The sequence below is a fragment of the Podarcis muralis genome, chromosome 16 (assembly GCF_964188315.1).
Source record: "Podarcis muralis chromosome 16, rPodMur119.hap1.1, whole genome shotgun sequence".
Classification (NCBI taxonomy): domain Eukaryota; kingdom Metazoa; phylum Chordata; class Lepidosauria; order Squamata; family Lacertidae; genus Podarcis; species Podarcis muralis.
This window is the reverse complement of record NC_135670.1, coordinates 689,994-706,453: the sequence shown is the minus strand read 5'-3', so window position 1 is coordinate 706,453 and position 16,460 is coordinate 689,994. Positions and strand designations below refer to the sequence as shown.

Sequence of the window (16,460 nt, the reverse complement as noted above, 5' to 3'; positions counted from 1 at the left end):
CCAGTGTCCCACTTGTTCTGTGTGTGCATTGAGCCGGGATGTCAGCAAAATCTTAAGCTGCAGTACTTGGCTGACTTTGGAGGGGTCAAGACCTCATGGGCGACTGGCAGGGTGTATAGTCAGGGTGACAAGTCTGGAGTGGGGAGCTTCAGGGCCCTGTTCTGTGGCCCTAGGGCTCCCCCAGTACATCTGAGCAACTAGGGGCCCCCTCAGGCTTTCCCACAAGGAAAGCTGCCATGACTTCTTCCTAACCCTTCTCCATCTCGTTCCCTTCCCCTCCTTGCTTGCTAAACTTGCCCCTCATTGCCTAGTCCTTCCTAACACCCCAATCTCTTCCCTGCAAACTGATGCCTCAATGCCAGCTCCTGGCGCTGGTTCTGCACTGGGGGGCTCCCAGTGGCTTCTTAAAACCAAAACACCCACCCACCTGATCTCATCTCCCCCTATCCAACTTCCTCTGCCCATCCTCACCTCTTCCTTAGCAACAACAAGGACAACAACAACAACAGGCCAAGGCTCTTGATTTTGTTGGGGTGTTAAACTTGGGGGGGGGGTCTGCCCTTTCCCGGTGGGTGGGTGCATGGAGGGAGGGAGTGGCAATTGGGGAGATGTGGGCGCCATGTTTGCATAGCAACAGTCCTCCAGCCCCCTGGCTGCCCCCCCATCCCAGCAGCCCCCCCGAGGGTTCACCCACACCAGTCAGTGGCAAGGGGGGGATATGTATGTGGGGAGGAGGGGTTGGGGAGGGGGGGTTGGAATTAAGACTCCATTAGTGGCCAAGGCTGCTCCCCACCCCAGTCCCACAAGACAGGCGGACAGTCACAGAAGAAAGGGCAGGATGTAGCCAGGAGGGGCAGCTGGAACCGTCAGGGCACAGTGGAGCAGAGGGGGGGGTTGTGGGGGGGGGTCATCCTCCTCCCAGCTGCTCCCTCCCCCCCCCCCCACTTTAAGCTTTTTTGGGTGGCGGAGCCAGTTTGATTATCTCTTCTTCGGAGGGCTGCCGGATGATGTCTGTGGGGAGAAAAAGAAGGGAGACAACATGAGAACGACTTAGGAGTCACCTGGTGGGATTGTCTGAATCCACCTAAGCCTCCTTTAAAGAGATCTGAGTTGGTGGCCAGAAATGCATCTTGTGGCAGAGAGTTCCACAAGCTTGTGAGGACCTGTGTGAAGAAACTGCGGCCTGAATCTACTACCCAGTCTAATTTCTATGATTAGGACTTGAAGGTCTCCAAGTGATATTAAACCTAAAAGCAGTCCCTATAAAGAGGGAAGCAGTGGAGAGCTTAGGGTCCGAGGGGCCCCACATGCAGCCCTCTTTGGGGGGGGGGCTGTTTGTTCACGTAAATACACGTGACTATTAACAGCATGGCTTATCTTTTTTACTATTATTAAACTCAGTGTTTCAAAGGTATCCTCTCAGCTAACGATGTATACTAGCAACTGGGCCTCGCAGAACACTATTTCTGGGCTGCGTATAAATCTGCCTCAGAACAGAGCAGAGCAAACCCAAATTATTGAATCCCTTCCCATCCTCTTCCTCATGTTAGAAAGCTGTGCAGTTGGCGCCCTTAGTCATGGCACGACCTGCTTTTGCCTAGCTGCCCATCTTCAACCTCAGAGTAGAAAAACTACGCCCTGGAAAGGTTTCCCGCACAACCAACCATTTATCTCCCCCACGGCTGCATCTTGCCCCTTGTGAGCCAGGGAGGTTTGGGGATGGAGTTGTTGGCGGACTCTGGACAAAAGAGTCCTCTGTCCATCACCCATCGCCCTTGGGTGGATGTGGGGCATGTCCCTGCTCTTCAGGCTGGAGATTTGAAGCTGGGTTTCTCCAGCTGTTCAAAGTGGGTCTGGAAAAGGGAGAGGAGACCAAGTTCTCTCCTCAAGGTCGGATGAGAAAACCCAAAAACCTACTTCCCCAAAACCAGCCTGCTCAGCCTCTTGAAGAAGAAGAAGAAGAAGAGTTTGGATTTGATATCCCGCCTTTCACTTCCTTTAAGGAGTCTCAAAGCGGCTCACATTCTCCTTTCCCTTCCTCCCCCACAACAAACACTCTGTGAGGTGAGTGGGGCTGAGAGACTTCAAAGAAGTATGACTGACCCAAGGTCACCCAGCAGCTGCATGTGGAGGAGCGGAGACGCGAACCCGGTTCCCCAGATTACGAATCTACTGCTCTTAACCACTACACCACACTGGCTCTCCAGCAGCTGCATCCTGCTGAGAGAGGCTGAGAGAAGGATGGACAACCAACCAGCCAGAGACATGGACCACCCAGCCCCAGGGTCTCCATGCAGGAAGAAGGGGTGAGGTGAGAGCCAGGTGCAACTGCCGGGGTTTTGGGGAAGGGGGTGGCTGAGGGCATGAGGGTGCTGGGCAGGGAAGCTCCTGACCTTTGTATTTCTTGGCACTGGGGATACGGGTCAGCTTTGTGTCCACTTCATCCTCCTCAGAGATCTTCAGCACTTGGGTGCGGTACTCGACCACCATGGTGAGCAAGTCAGGGCGGCGGGAGATCTCAAAGATGTGCTCGATGTAGGAGAGGTTGTCTGCGCAGGAATAATAATAATATTATTATAATAATTTATTATTTATACCCCGCCCACCTGGCTGAGTTTCCCCAGCCACTCTGGGCAGCTCCCAATCAAGTGTTAAAAACAATACAGCATTAAATATTAAAAACTTCCCTAAACAGGGCTGCCTTCTGATGTCTTTTAAAGAGAAGATAGCTGCCTATTTCCTTGACATCTGATGGGAGGGCATTCCACAGGGCGGGCGCCACCACCAAGAAGGCCCTCTGCCTGGTTCCCTGTAACCTCACTTCTCGCACTGAGGGAACCTCCAGAAGGCCCTCGGAGCTGGACCTCAGTGTCCAGGAAGAATGATGGGGGTGGAGACGCTCCTTCCGGTATACTGGACCAAGGCCGTTTAGGGCTTTCAAGGTCAGCACCAACACTTTGAATTGTGCTCGGAAACGTACTGGGAGCCAATGTTTCAGGACTGGTGGTATGTGGTCTCGGCGGCCACTCCCAGTCCCCAGTCTAGCTGCCGCATTCTGGATTAATTGCAGTTTCTGGGTCACCTTCAAAGGTAGCCCCACGTAGAGCGCATTGCGGTAGTCCAAGTGGGAATAAGCACAGGGAAGGAGGCCAGCTGTGGGGCAACAGGAAGGCAGTGGCAAGCGCGCTGACTGTTGAATCGGCTGAATTGCGCCTGCCTTGCCCCGCCTGCAAAGATGAAAGGGCTGGGTTGCCCTGCCTCTTGCATCCCTCCAGGATTTCAATGCAGACAATCAGTGCAGGGACTTCTCTCTTTCTCCTTCTCTCTCCCCCCCCCCCGGCTGCCCCCACTTAGGATGGCACCATGTCAAAAGCAGCCCACTGTTTCATGCTAATCGTCACCTGAATCCCACACCTGTTCCATTCTCTACGTGTGAATTTAACTTGACTCTTTGTGTCTGTAACATACCAAGTGTGTGTGTGTGTTGGTGCCGCTTTCCTGAAGGTGTGACTGACGACTGCGAGCCTCTCTGGAGGCACGGGGCTGTCTTGCGTGGGCACAGCAGTGTGAGTCTGTTCACGATGTTGCTGGTGCGTGGGCAGAGAGACCAGTGCAGAGGTGTATGTGTGTGCATAGGAGAGAGGAAAGCAACCAACCAACAGCAGGTTGCCTTGCCCTGAGAAAACAACTTTATTTTTTACAAAAGCACAAAATGACATCATCCAGCTCCACAGCACCATCTGTAGCCTTCCTCCACAAGAGCAACTCAGGGTAGGGCTCAGCCGTGTGTGTGTGTGTGTGTGTGTGTGTGTGTGTGTGTGTGTGTGTGTGTGTTGGGGGTGTCTCAGCTCAAGAACCTGGAAGGCTGAAGTGGGCAGGATGGGTGCGGGGGGGGGGGGAGACCAGCAACTCTGGTTGTGAAGAGCATCTAATGCGCTAGGGCGATATTTAGATATATTTGGATATTTCTCCTCCTGTGCCCAGAGCAGCTTCTGCTCCTGTTTGTCATCATACTATTTTTGTTGAATGCTGAGGACACAACTTTTTACCCCGGCCTTTGACACCTGAGATGTGCATTTTTTAGGGCTCACCCCATTTTTGTGTGATTTCATTCTTCACAGTCACAGTGGTACCTCGGGTTACAAACACCTTAGGTTACAAACACTTTGGGTTTCAGACTCCGCTAACCCAGAAATAGTGCCGCGGGTTAAGAACTTTACCTCAGGATGAGAACAGAAATTGGGCACCAGCGGCAGCGGGAGGCCCCATTAGCTAAAGTGGTACCTCAGGTTAAGAATGGATCTCTGGAACGAATTAAGTTCATAACCAGGTAAAACCATAAGATTCTAAACTGTTTTTTATGTTGTTATAAGTAGTTGTATTCTATGTGGATTTGTCCAATCCTCTTTTAATGGCATCCAAGTTGGTGGCCACCCTGCTTGCTGCAGCAGTGCGTTCCCTTGTTTAATTATGTGCTGTGCGAAAGACTCTCTTTTATCTGTCCTGAATATTCCAATTTTCAGCTTCATCCATGAGTTCTAGGGTCATGAGAGGGTTTCCCCCCCCCCCCCTTGTTGGTGAGTGGTGTGTCTGTCTGTGTCTGTGTCTCTCTGTGTGTGTGTGACACCTGGCGTAATCTCTTCTGAGAGCTGGTCATTCCTACAGCCCCATACGCACACCTCCCAAACACGCACCCATTTTTGCAACGGGTGCCCCACAGTTGCACTGAGCCCCCTGAAAGAGGTGGAGGTTTGGGCTCCTGGTTCTGTCGCACAACTCGGCACCCACACCTTCTCCCTGCGCTCATGCCCTGTCAAATGGTGCCAGGCGACAGGTATTCATCTCCCTGCCCCAGAACAGAAGTGATTGCAGAAGTGCTTTGTTGGTCTGGAAGTGTCAAGCCCTTGAAGGAGATCTGAACCCAGAGCGGACCTACCCGGCCGGTGCCTGTCTGCTGAGTCACTGGTTCTCCCGGGAGCCCAGCCGTCCGTTCCTCTTGCCTGGAGCTGTCACAGCCAGGCGGGCAGGCAGGCAGGCAGGCTGCTCCTCCCCTCTCCCCAACCCTCCTGGAACCTCAAGCCTGCCAGCTCTGAGTCACTCAGCTTGATTCTGCTGCTCTTGCCTCCTTCCTTTGGAAGGAAATCAGGGTGAAAGCGGCGGTGAGAGAGGGCTGAGCTGCTTATTGATATGTAGGCCTGTCTAGGTGCACAGATTCTTCTCTCCTGCCCCTGTTCTCCGTGTTTATTTTAATCCCATAGATTCAGATACAGTGGTACCTCTGGATGAGAACGGGATCCGTTCCGGAGCCCCGTTCGCATCCTGAAGCAAATGCAACCCGCGTCCGCGTGACTGCACATGCACAGGTCGCAATTCACCACTTCCGCACATGCGCATGACGTCATTTTGCGCGTCTGTGCATGCGCGAGCGGCGAAACCCAGAAGTAACGCGCTCTGTTACTTCTGGGTCACCGCAGAGCGCAACCCGAAGCTACTTCAACCCGAGGTATGACTGTATAGGCTAGGTGCAGCTGGGGGTGCCAACTTGTCCCCCCCCCATTGAGGGGGGGCACGTGATTCGTCACGTGATGCCACCCAGCATGTGTGGGACACGCAGAGGGTGATCTTTGGCCTCACTCATCCCAGCCCCCTCCTGGGTTCCCAGGCAGAGGCTGGGGCCAGGAAAGGAAAAGATCACACCCCAGCACCCACCCTCAGCTCCTGGGCCCTCATCCTGAGTGATAGGCTGGTGCAGAAGGGGCCGGGGGCTGAGCACACTCTCTTCCTCCCCTGCTCCTCCTCATCGCCTTCTCCTTCTCCTAAGAGCAGCAGAAGAGCCTGCTGGATCAGGCCCAGAGCCCATCTAGTCCAGCATCCAAGCACATGCCCCCATGGGGAGTCCACAAGCAGGATTCGAACCCAAGAGCCCTCTCCCTTCTGCAGTTTCCAGCAAGTGGCCTTCAGAAGCAGTGTTGCCTCCTTCCATGGGGGCAGAGCAGAGCCATCTCATAGAATCATAGAATCATAGTGTTGGAATAGACCGCAAGGGCCATCGAGTCCAACCCCCTGCCAAGCAGGAAACACCATCAGAGCACTCCTGACATGGAGTTGTCAAGCCTCTGCTTAAAGACCTCCAAAGAAGGAGACTCCACCACACTCCTTGGCAGCAAAGGCCAGTGGTCCTGCTCACCTTTGTCCAGTTTCTTGTGCTTTTCCAGGAAGCTGAACCAGTCCTTGCTGGTGGTGATCTCCTCGTTCTTCTCGCTGGGGATGTCCTCCTTGCATGCTGACTTCAGCTGGTCCAGGTCTTCGTTGGTGATGTTCTCAGCCAGCTCCTCCAGAAGGCTGCTGTATTCTGCCATCTCTGCAAGGGGTGAGGAAGGGGGAACAGGGCCAGTTAGAGAAAGGGGTGGGCAAGACGTCACGCCTGCAGGATCTGTCCACTAGGACCCCGATATCTACCAACTGGAGCCGGGTGCAAATCACACACACATTGAATGAAAGGACCCTGAGCCTAGGAGTTGGTTGGGACTGCCGAAGTGAACAGAGCTTTGCAACCCTTTGGCATTAAAAAATAAATTTAAAATCTACTCATGGTTACCCAGCTTTTCTTCAGTTCTGCGGCATTTGGGGAGGGAGGTCAGAGGTCAACTGGGAGTCAGAAACCCTTGCTGACTTTGTGCAAATCACCCAAAGACCCATCAGTAGATCCCTATCTATCTTCTGCACATCCCTGAGTTAAAGATCCAGATGCAGCTGTTTATTATTATCGTTATTTCATTTAGATCCCATCTTTCCTCCAAGAAGCTTGAGGAGGCATACATGGTTCTCCACCTTCCCATTTCAACCTCACGACAACCCTGTGAGGTAGTGAGCTTTGTTATGGAGTGGGGATTTGAACCCTGATCCTTCTCTGGTCCCTAGTCCAAAACTTGAGGGAGTCAAAGGGCCTTGGAATGGCCAGTGATGGATTCCTGTGCTCCACCTTGGAATCTGGCTTTCTATCATCAAATACTGTGTTTTCGTTCTTCTTTCCTAGCGTACCTGGAAACCAGGTGCAGATCTACTTTGAGTGCCAATTGTTGCAGCTGGCTTAGCATGTTCTTAACTGACCTTCCTTTGCTAGGGAGATTATTTGTTAGTAGCCTCAAGGTCTATGCTTTCTCCGTTGGGAGATAGCTGGCAATCGCCCCCTTCCAAGTTTGGGGGAGAAAGGACCTACAAGTGCACAGACCCCAAGCTCAAGGGAGAGAGGGCAGCTGCATGGGTGGGTGAAGAAACAGGAGTTTGGAACAGGCAAAATGCATGACCCTGGGGTGGGGGGGATGGGAGAGTTGGAAGCATCTTGGAGTGGGGTGAGGTTCAGGGGTCTCTGCCCTGTATGGGAATGCCTGACGTTTGCCTCCCATTCAACATTATGCTTCTGCATTTGTAAATAAATCAAGCACAGTAGTCCCTTGGTTCTCAAACTTAATCCGTTCCGGAAGTCCATTCCAAAACCAAAGCGTTCCAAAAACAAGGCGCACTTTCCCATAAAAAGTAATGCAAAATGGATTAATCCATTCCAGACTTTTAAAAACAACCTCCCTAAAACAGCAATTTAACATGAATTTTACTATTGAACGAGACCCTTGATCCATAAAATGAAAGCAATAAACAATGTACTGCAGTCACACAATCAATCAATCAATCAATCAATCGGTAGCTGAACTGGGTTTCACATGGTCACAAAAACAAACAAAAAGAGCCGCAGAAACAAAAACACAAAATAAATAGCAAAACCAGACAGACCTCAGCGTAACACTCAAAACGGAAGTGTGGCACACAAACTGGAAGCGTAACACTCAAAACGGAGCGCGTTCGGCTTCCGAAAAAGGTTTGCAAACTAGAACACTTACTTCTGGGTTTGCAGTGTTTGGGTTCTGGGGTGGGAAAGGGTGGAGAGTCATCCATCTCTTCTCCAAACTGACCCTGCCTGGAATTGATGAATTTTACTTTCTCTGATAAAATTCCTCCTCTTTAGCTTTCTAAGGGACCATCCACACTTCCCCTTGTTCCATGCCTCGAAAGCACAGGGCCCAGACATTTTCTACTTGTCACATGCCCCAACAATTTCTCCTGGAAAACCCACTAAGGTAAAGGTAAAGGTAAAGGTAAAGGTAAAGGGACCCCTGTCCATTAGGTCCAGTCATGGCCGACTCTGGGGTTGCGGCGCTCATCTCGCTTTACTGGCCGAGGGAGCCAGCGTACAGCTTCCAGGTCATGTGGCCAGCATGAATAAGCCGCTTCTGGCGAACCAGAGCAGGGCACGGAAACGCCGTTTGCCTTCCTGCCAGAGCGGTACATATTTATCTACTTGCACTTTGAGGTGCTTTCGAACTGCCAGGTTGGCAGGAGCAGGGACCGAGCAACAGGAGCTCACCCCGTCGCGGGGATTCGAACCACCGACCTTTTGATTAGCAAGTCCTAGGCTCAGTGGTTTAACCCACAGTGCCACCCGTGTCCTATTTAGTGCTAAATTGGAGCAAGCATCAATCAGGAGAAAACCCAATCAATGTTTGCTTCAATTCAGCAGTAAGGAGTGGGTTTTCCCCCTGGAAAACTGCAGGGCAAACAAAAATCTAGATGAGCCCTAAGTGTTTGCTGAGGTCAGTTTAAGGTTGGCAGGCAACCCAAGACACTCTCCAGCGCAGTCTTTCCCTCTGGCTGTTTCTCACCCAAAGGAAACCAAACTCAGGTTGTTCTGCCCTGGAACATCTCTCCCCCTCTCTCCGTTGCTGCTCAGTCGAGTGTAGAGCACACAACAAATATCATTAAACTGATGCTGATCCTCCCAGTGGAACTATTTGGTCAGGCAGAATACCGGCTGCCTGGTTTTTTGTTTTTGTTTCAGATTGATTTGCTGCTGATCTGCGAAGCTGCAGCCATTCTGAAAAGTCCTGCCATTTATGAGGCGTCCTGATGCAAGCATGCATTTTTTAGTGTGGTGCGGAAGAGAGACTCCCGTTCTGGAACGGCGGTTTATGGGAGAATGTGCAACCACCAGGCCCCATAATCAACACCCACACCCTGCGTGCATGTGCTCTTGGTTCTCTATTACAGGTAAAACAAGAACGTCTGCTTTCCTGAAAGAACTGGGAGAGGTTCTAAGATAACAGAACCAAAAAGCTCCCCACAAACTCACAACCTGAAGACAATTCATAAAAATAGCACGAACATTTTTCCAGCAGGGTTTTGTTATGGACTGTGATTTGGGCTGGCCCAAGACATTTTTTTCCTGCTGGAGGCAAAGGCTTTCCCCTTCAGCAGCTAACTAGACTGACCACTGACTCTTGCTTCAATGTTTATGACCGGACAGCACTCTCCCCACTGCACCTCAGAGGGCGAAGGGCTGGCTCTGGGGGCACAAGCAACTCTATTTGCCAACACTTCACTGCTTTCCATCAACATCTGCCGCCAGAGGCAGCCACCTCACTCAACCTCCTAATGGAAGGGCTGGCTCTGCTGCCTGCTTTTCTTTTAAAAAAGGACAGCCCTTGGCATGCGTTGTAATTTTATTCTGCATTAAACACTCAAACCACAGCACAGAGCTTTGGAAGGCTTGCTGGGACATCAAGGCCCTGGACTTTGCCCTCCTAGCTAGAGAAAAGCACTTCTGCATCTGTATGAAAGACAAAATACCTCTCCCCCTCCCTCTTTGGAGCTTGTTTGCATAGATGGCTTGGTAATGGAGATTAGTGTGTGTGTGTTTTCTCCTCATTTAAAAAATGAGGGCACTGGGAAATATAATTCCCAGACAGAGACATCACCCAGCTTTGCAGGGCTTTCTAGAATCCCTGACAGTTCAGGGACAATGAGCAATTTGGCCTTGGATTTGGAGAGAGGGGCTCATCTGTGGATAATGAGAACTTATTTTGAAAAGAGGAGGGGGCCGGGAGGTATTATTGCAGCAACAGCTGGGTCTCTGCTAGGGATCTCCAGCCACAGGCCTCAGGGTGGAAGGAACTGTGGAGGGAGCAGGGAGAGGGAGCGAAAGAAACTGCTACCCTTCAAATGACTTTAGTGCCACAAATGTCGAGCATCTCAACAGGTACTGTGAAGTGTTTACTAGCTGCATTCAAACAGGAGAACTCTGTGGTCCTTCCAGGCATCACTTCTCTCTGCCCGGACTCATTAGCATATGCACTCCTAATTTCATCAGTGCTTCCTGCCACTGCCCCCCGCCCCCAAAACCAACACATCCCAAAGAGTGCTGACAAATTCTGAAGGGAAAGCTAAACCACTCTGCCCAAACCCGAGTCTGATTTGGGAGCCTTCGACAAAAACCAGAGGGGTAGTCTGAATGGTCCAGGAGTCAAAGGTCAGCTGGAGGAACTGTAGGGGGGAAGTTACAGGTAGGTAGCCGTGTTGGTCTGCTGTAGTTGAAACACAATAAAAATATTCCTTCCAGCAGCACCTTAGAGACCAACTAAGTTTGTTCTTGGTATGAGCTTTCGTGTGCATGCACACTTCTTCAGATGCACTCTCTCTACATATAAGGGTCTGCTGACTTCTGTTTCAGGGCATCTGAAGAAGTGTGAAGAAGGGACGTGGTGGCGCTGTGGGTTAAACCACAGAGCCTAGGAGTTGCTGATCAGAAGGTCGGCGGTTCGAATCCTCGCGACGGGGTGAGCTCCTGTTGCTCGGTCCCTGCTCCTGCCCACCTAGCAGTTCGAAAGCACGTCAAAGTGCAAGTAGATAAATAGGTACAGCTCCAGCAGGAAGGTAAATGGTGTTTCCGTGCGCTGCTCTGGTTCGCCAGAAGTGGCTTAGTCCTGCTGGCCACATGACCCGGAAGCTGTACACCGGCTCCCTCGGCCAGTAAAGCGAGATGAGTGCCGCAACCCCAGAGTCGGCCACGACTGGACCTAATGGTCAGGGGTCCCTTTATCTTTACCTTAAGGTGCTACTGGAAGGATTTTTTTTATTTTGTAGGGTGGAAATTACAGTCATACCTCGGAAGTCAAACGGAATCCGTTCCGGAAGTCTGTTAGACTTCCAAGCGTGCGAAAACCAAAGCGCGGCTTCTGATAGCCAATCGGAAATAGTTTTCAAACTGGAACACTCACTTCCGGGTTTGTGGCGTTCGGGAGCCAAAACATTTGAGAACTAATCTGTTCGAAAACCAAGTTACTACTGGAAATGGTTTTGGTTCCTCCACTCACTACCATGAGAGAAGAAAACAGAGATTTTTTAGCATTCAGGACTGTCACTACTATTTCCAGCAGGTTTTGCTTGTTCTCTCTCTCTCTGGGTGTTGTAACGTTGCTGGTACAGGAGGAACTAATTGATTTGTTACTCTATACAGGACAAATGAGAAGAATGGGTTGGAACCACACCTTCCACTCCCCCAGCCCCCCCCCCCCCCCGCCGCCTCAGTCCAGTTTGTTGTTTGCTATCTCATTGCTGTTGCTTGTTAATTCTGCTCAAATCCAGTGATTAATTATCCAGGGATTTGGGAAATACGGCAGCTGGATTTCCAGACAGTGTTTGTCAGATTAAGGCAGAAGCTCTCAATCCACCGACCTCAATGCTCGTTCTGGTTATTAACTAACATTTGAGGGTGTGTTTTTTTAAAAAAATAAAAATAAAATGCCGCCATGACTTAAGATAGAGAAGCTTTTGTTCAGCAGGTGGGAGAAGATCTGGAGTGGTAAGAAAAGTGGATTATCACGCCTAAAGGGCCTTGCTCCAGAACGCATATCACCTTGTAGGGAACGAATTTAGTTACACAAGCTTTTGCACCTCTCTGGAGAGCCACGTTCTTACACAACAAAGGAATAAAGCCATGCTATATGTGATCATCTCCTAAAACTTCATCACTGTCATAACTCCTGTGTACGGTGAAAATACAGGGTGGCATTATTGCACCCTTAGGAAAAGCACAATTCATGTGCGGGCATGTATACAAACCCCCACATTCTCTGCCCCCAAGCATTCACGCAAATTAATCCTTCCCTTCCAGCCTGACAGAGCTATGGCCCCCTGGTCTACTGAGGGACAATTGCCCCACACTTTTCAATGAGTGACCCAAATCTACAGCCAATTGCATGGGATTTGTTGGCTGGCTGGCAAGCCTCAAATCTCAAGTATTTCCACAGCGGCACAACATGCACCATCAATCTCCTGCATCTTCAGAGCCCTTCCCGACCGGAACATGCTCATTAATTAATTCTCTGCTGTGCAATTAAACCCGTGCCCTGGGCACAGCTAATCATTCCAACACACACAAAACCACAAACAAATTTTATTCCTTTTTTGTTTTGTTTTCCAGAGTGCCACCCCCTAGTTAGTGTTGCCCTCAAGGGGCACATTCTGTACTCAGTTCTGTAACACCGTGTTGAGAACGTAAGCACCTAAGAAGAGCCTGGCTGCTGAATCCAACGGAAAGGAGTGGGGCATCTAGTCCAGCATGCTGTTCTTACTATGGTCAACCAGATACTTATGGGGAGAAGGAGAAGAGCACTCTGCCTCTCTTCCAAATCAGAACCAGTGAAGGCGGTGACGGTCCTGTGTGAGTGTCTGGAGGCAGTTGGAGGATGGACGGCGGCTAACAGATTGAGGTTGAATCCTGACAAGACAGAAGTACTTTTTTGGGGGGGCAGGTGTGGGGGACTCCCTGGTCCTGAATGGGGTCACTGTGCCCCTGAAGGACCAGGTGCGCAGCCTGGGAGTCATTTTGGACTCACAGCTGTCCATGGAGGCGCAGGTCAAATCTGTGTCCAGGGCAGCTGTTTATCAGCTCCATCTGGTACGCAGGATGAGACCCTCCCTGCCCGCGGATTGTCTCGCCAGACTGGTGCATGCTCTGGTTATCTCCCGCTTGGACTATTGCAATGCGCTCTATGTGGGGCTACCACATAGTATTGGAGCCTCAGCTTCAGGATCTGTCCTTCCAGTGAGCACTCAGGGCTGATTTCCTTCAGAATGGAGAGGTTTGATCTTCTTGCAGGCCATGGGACTCTCAAGCGTCTCCTCCAGCACCAGAATTCAAAAGCATCCATTCTTCGGCGATCAGCCTTCTTGATGGTCCAGCTAAATGAACCCTAAACTCTGCATAATGGCCTGTGCCTGTATTTTCCCTGTGAGTTCTTCTCCTGCTATCACCACTTGATGTTGGACAGTCTTGGGGACCCTGGCAGGGCCATCGACACTGGTAACAACACATAATCCCTGCACACATTCTGGACCTGTGGGCCAGAGGTCTGTCATAAATCAGCCTTCTCGCCACAAGGGATTTACAGGCAAAATGTCTGCCGCCTCCACTGATTAGAGCAGCCGTTGCCAGTCCAGATGTGGTTGGACTTACAGCTCCACGGATCAGCCTCTATCAGCACAGTGGAGGCTGGCACAGTTTACTCCTGTCCCTCAGCCCACAGGCGTGTTGTTCCTTCCTGCCTTATACCGAGAGTCAGACCACTGGGGTCCATCCAGCTCAGTGCTGGCAGCACAGGCTCTGCAGTTTCTGGGGAGGGGGTTCCCCAGTCCTACCAGGAGATGCCCCTGGGGACTGAACCTGGGGGTCTTCCACATGCAAGGCAGGTGCTCTGCCACTGAACTACAGCCCTTCCTCCCCCTCCCCTTGGCGAAGGACCACGGCTCAGACGAAGGGCATCTGCCGTGGATGCTGAAGGCACCACCAGGCTGGGCTGGGAGAGAACCCTGCCTGGGACCCTGGAGAGATGCTGCCAGCCAGGGTGGGCAATATCGAATAAGCCATCACCATGATGGCACTGGCCACTGCCACCACCACCGCCACCACCACATGGTTCCCTTCTTGCTCTCCCCTCAGTCTGAGTTCAAAGTGTGTGCAGGGTCAGTCCACTCCCACTGGTCTTCCCTTGGGGGTGAATTTCGTTCTTCTGTCCGGTGGGCCTGCCAAAGCCAGCATCACCCGCTCTTGGGTGGGTGGGTGTTGTTGTTTTAATAATAATAAAAAAATCAAAGTCAGAGTTTTTCACGGCAGGGAGGGATATGGTCACAAACCCCAAACCATTTTCTGTTCATCTGGCTGCTGGGGGGGGGGGGGCACCACAGGGCAGGAGAAGGCGGTAAAAAGATGGACCATCATCCTACCCCATTGGTAGGCAAACTAAGACACGGGGGCCGGATGCGGCCCAATCACCTTCTCAATCTGGCCCACGGATGATCCGGGAATTTTTACATGAGTAGAATGTGTGCTTTTATTTAAAATGCATCTCTGGGTTATTTGGGCGACGTAGGAATTTGTTCATTCCCCCCCCCCTTTAAAATATAGTCCGGCCCCCCACAAGGTCTGATGGACAGTGGACCGGCCCCTTGCTGAAAAAGTTTGCTGACCCCTGTCCTACCCTCTGGTCTCCTGTTGTTTCTCTCTCTCTCTCTCTCTCTCTCTCTCTCTCTCTCTCTCACACACACACACACACACACACACACACAGGCCTGTCCTGTTTTGGAATTCTTGTCATCTTCCCTTAGGAAGAGGAAATTCCGGCTGTTCGTTTGAAGCAAAAGACCTTCCCAGATGGCTGCCCCTTCCTGAAACAATGAATGGCTGATAGAAAAGGGGAGAGATCCTGGCTCCAGCCAGTTCAAATGGTCCTTCCACTTTCCCCCCATCACTCCATGCTATTCATTTAGGCCTTCCCCTTTGCACTCTGTATTTTGGGTGGCAGGCAGTGAGCAAGCAAGCAAGTGGGGTGCTGTGATGTGGGGCCCCTCGTTTCTCTGCCTGCCTGCCCCACTTTACCCCCTTTCCAAGGACTGGGGTGGCATGCATACTCCCTCCCTTGCTTATTCACGCCTTTTCCTCTGGCTCCCCCACCTTTCTTATTTAACCCCCCCTCCCTTCTCGCTCTCTTTCTGTGCCAGGGGCATTCAGCAACCCTTCAAGAATAACAAACTGCCCACACTGGGCCCGCTGCCCATTTCCCAGGCCCGCTGGGTGGCATGAAGAAAGGAGGAAGCAAGCGGTGGATAATGGCAGGGAGCGAGTGGAGGGCCGGGGGGGGGCACCAACTTGCCAATGAACAAATTGGTTGCAGACAGCTCCTGCGCCTGGAAGGGGCTGCTGGAAGCAGCAGGTGAATCTTTCTAATGGCATGGGCAGAAAACAACAACACTGGTTTAAGAGCATGGCGGCGGGGGGGGGGTGGGGTGGGAGAGCCAGTAAAAAAAAAGTTTATAGGAACACAGGACTCCTTCGGAAGTTGGTTGTCAGGAGTGCGTGCAGGAGCCAGGCCCTGGGACCAGTAGGGCTTCGCAGGACTGGGGCCTTGCTAAGTTTGTTCTGAAGAGGCAAGGTGCGGCCGTACAGGTGAGGCCACTTGGTAACTCACTGCACCTGGTGGCAAGAGCAGGGAAGGGATATAAGGTCAGCATTTCCCTTCGGCTCTTGGCCACAGCAACACATTCCCTACCTTGCTTCTTGACCCTCAGACTCCTGGCTTCTGGACTCCCGTTCCTGCCCCCACCCTGCCATCTTGCCCCCGGTCCCAACGTTCCCTGCCGGGACTTTGCCCGTGAACTGGACTGTGACATTGGTGGAGTCCACTGGAGGCTTCAAATGGAGGTTGGAGGGCCACCTGTCAGGTATTCTTCGGCTGTCATTTCTGCACTGCAGGGAGTTGGTTGGACCAGGTGACCCTTAGAAACACAGAATCGTAGAGTTGGAAGGGATCTCTGGTGGTCATCTAGTCCAGCCCCCTGCAATGCAGGAATCTCAACTGAAGCATCCATGACAGACGGCCATCCAACCTCTGCTTAAAAACCTCCAAGGAAGGAGAGCCCATTCTCTCGTGGGATGTCAGGAGTGCGTGCAGGAGCCAGACCCTGGGACCAGTAGGGCTTCACAGGACTGGGGCCTTCCTAAGTTTGTTCTGGAGAGGCAAGGCGTGGCCTCACAGGTGAGGCCGATTGGTAATTCACTGCACCTGGCGGCAAGAGCCGGGAAAGGATATAAGGTCAGCATTTCCCTTCGGCTCTTTGCCACAGCACCATGCTTTCTGCCTCACCGCGTTTGGCTTCTTGCTTCCTGATCCTCAGACCTTGGCTTCTAGACTCCTTGCTTCTCGACCCTCGACTTTGTGACTCCTTGCTTCTCGACCCTCGAACCCTTGACTTTGTGACTCCTTGCTTCTCAACCCTCGGACGCCTGGCTTCTGGACTCTCGCTCCTGCTCCCACCCTGCCATCTTGCCCCCGGTCCCGACGTCCTCAGCCGGAACTTTGATTGCTGGTAGACTGGACCGTGAGATGGGAGTCCATTCCACTGTCGGAAAGTTTAGTCGGGACCTCCTTTCTTATAACTCGAATCCATTGGTTTGAGTCCTACCCACCTGAGCTAGAGCCTGGCTGCTGGATCAGGCCAAAGGGGGCGTGTGTCCCCCCCCCCCATCGTAACCCAGCATCCTGTGTCTTCACAGTAGTCAGCCAGGTGCCAGGGAG

At 51.9% G+C, this 16,460-nt stretch overlaps 1 protein-coding gene across 1 annotated transcript in view; it reads right to left on the bottom strand.

The window, feature by feature from the left end:
* Nucleotides 1-901: 901 nt before the first annotated feature.
* PEA15 (proliferation and apoptosis adaptor protein 15) overlaps nucleotides 902-16,460 on the bottom strand; it is a 54,564-nt gene continuing 39,005 nt past the window's right edge. Inside the window, exons 2-4 of the mRNA XM_028709156.2 lie at nucleotides 6,188-6,361; nucleotides 2,394-2,549; nucleotides 902-1,011 (exon numbers count right to left, since the gene is read on the bottom strand). Of these exons, the coding sequence (XP_028564989.1) occupies nucleotides 947-1,011; nucleotides 2,394-2,549; nucleotides 6,188-6,359 (393 nt within the window). The 5' untranslated portion in view covers nucleotides 6,360-6,361 and the 3' untranslated portion in view covers nucleotides 902-946. The remainder of the gene's footprint in view (nucleotides 1,012-2,393; nucleotides 2,550-6,187; nucleotides 6,362-16,460) is intronic.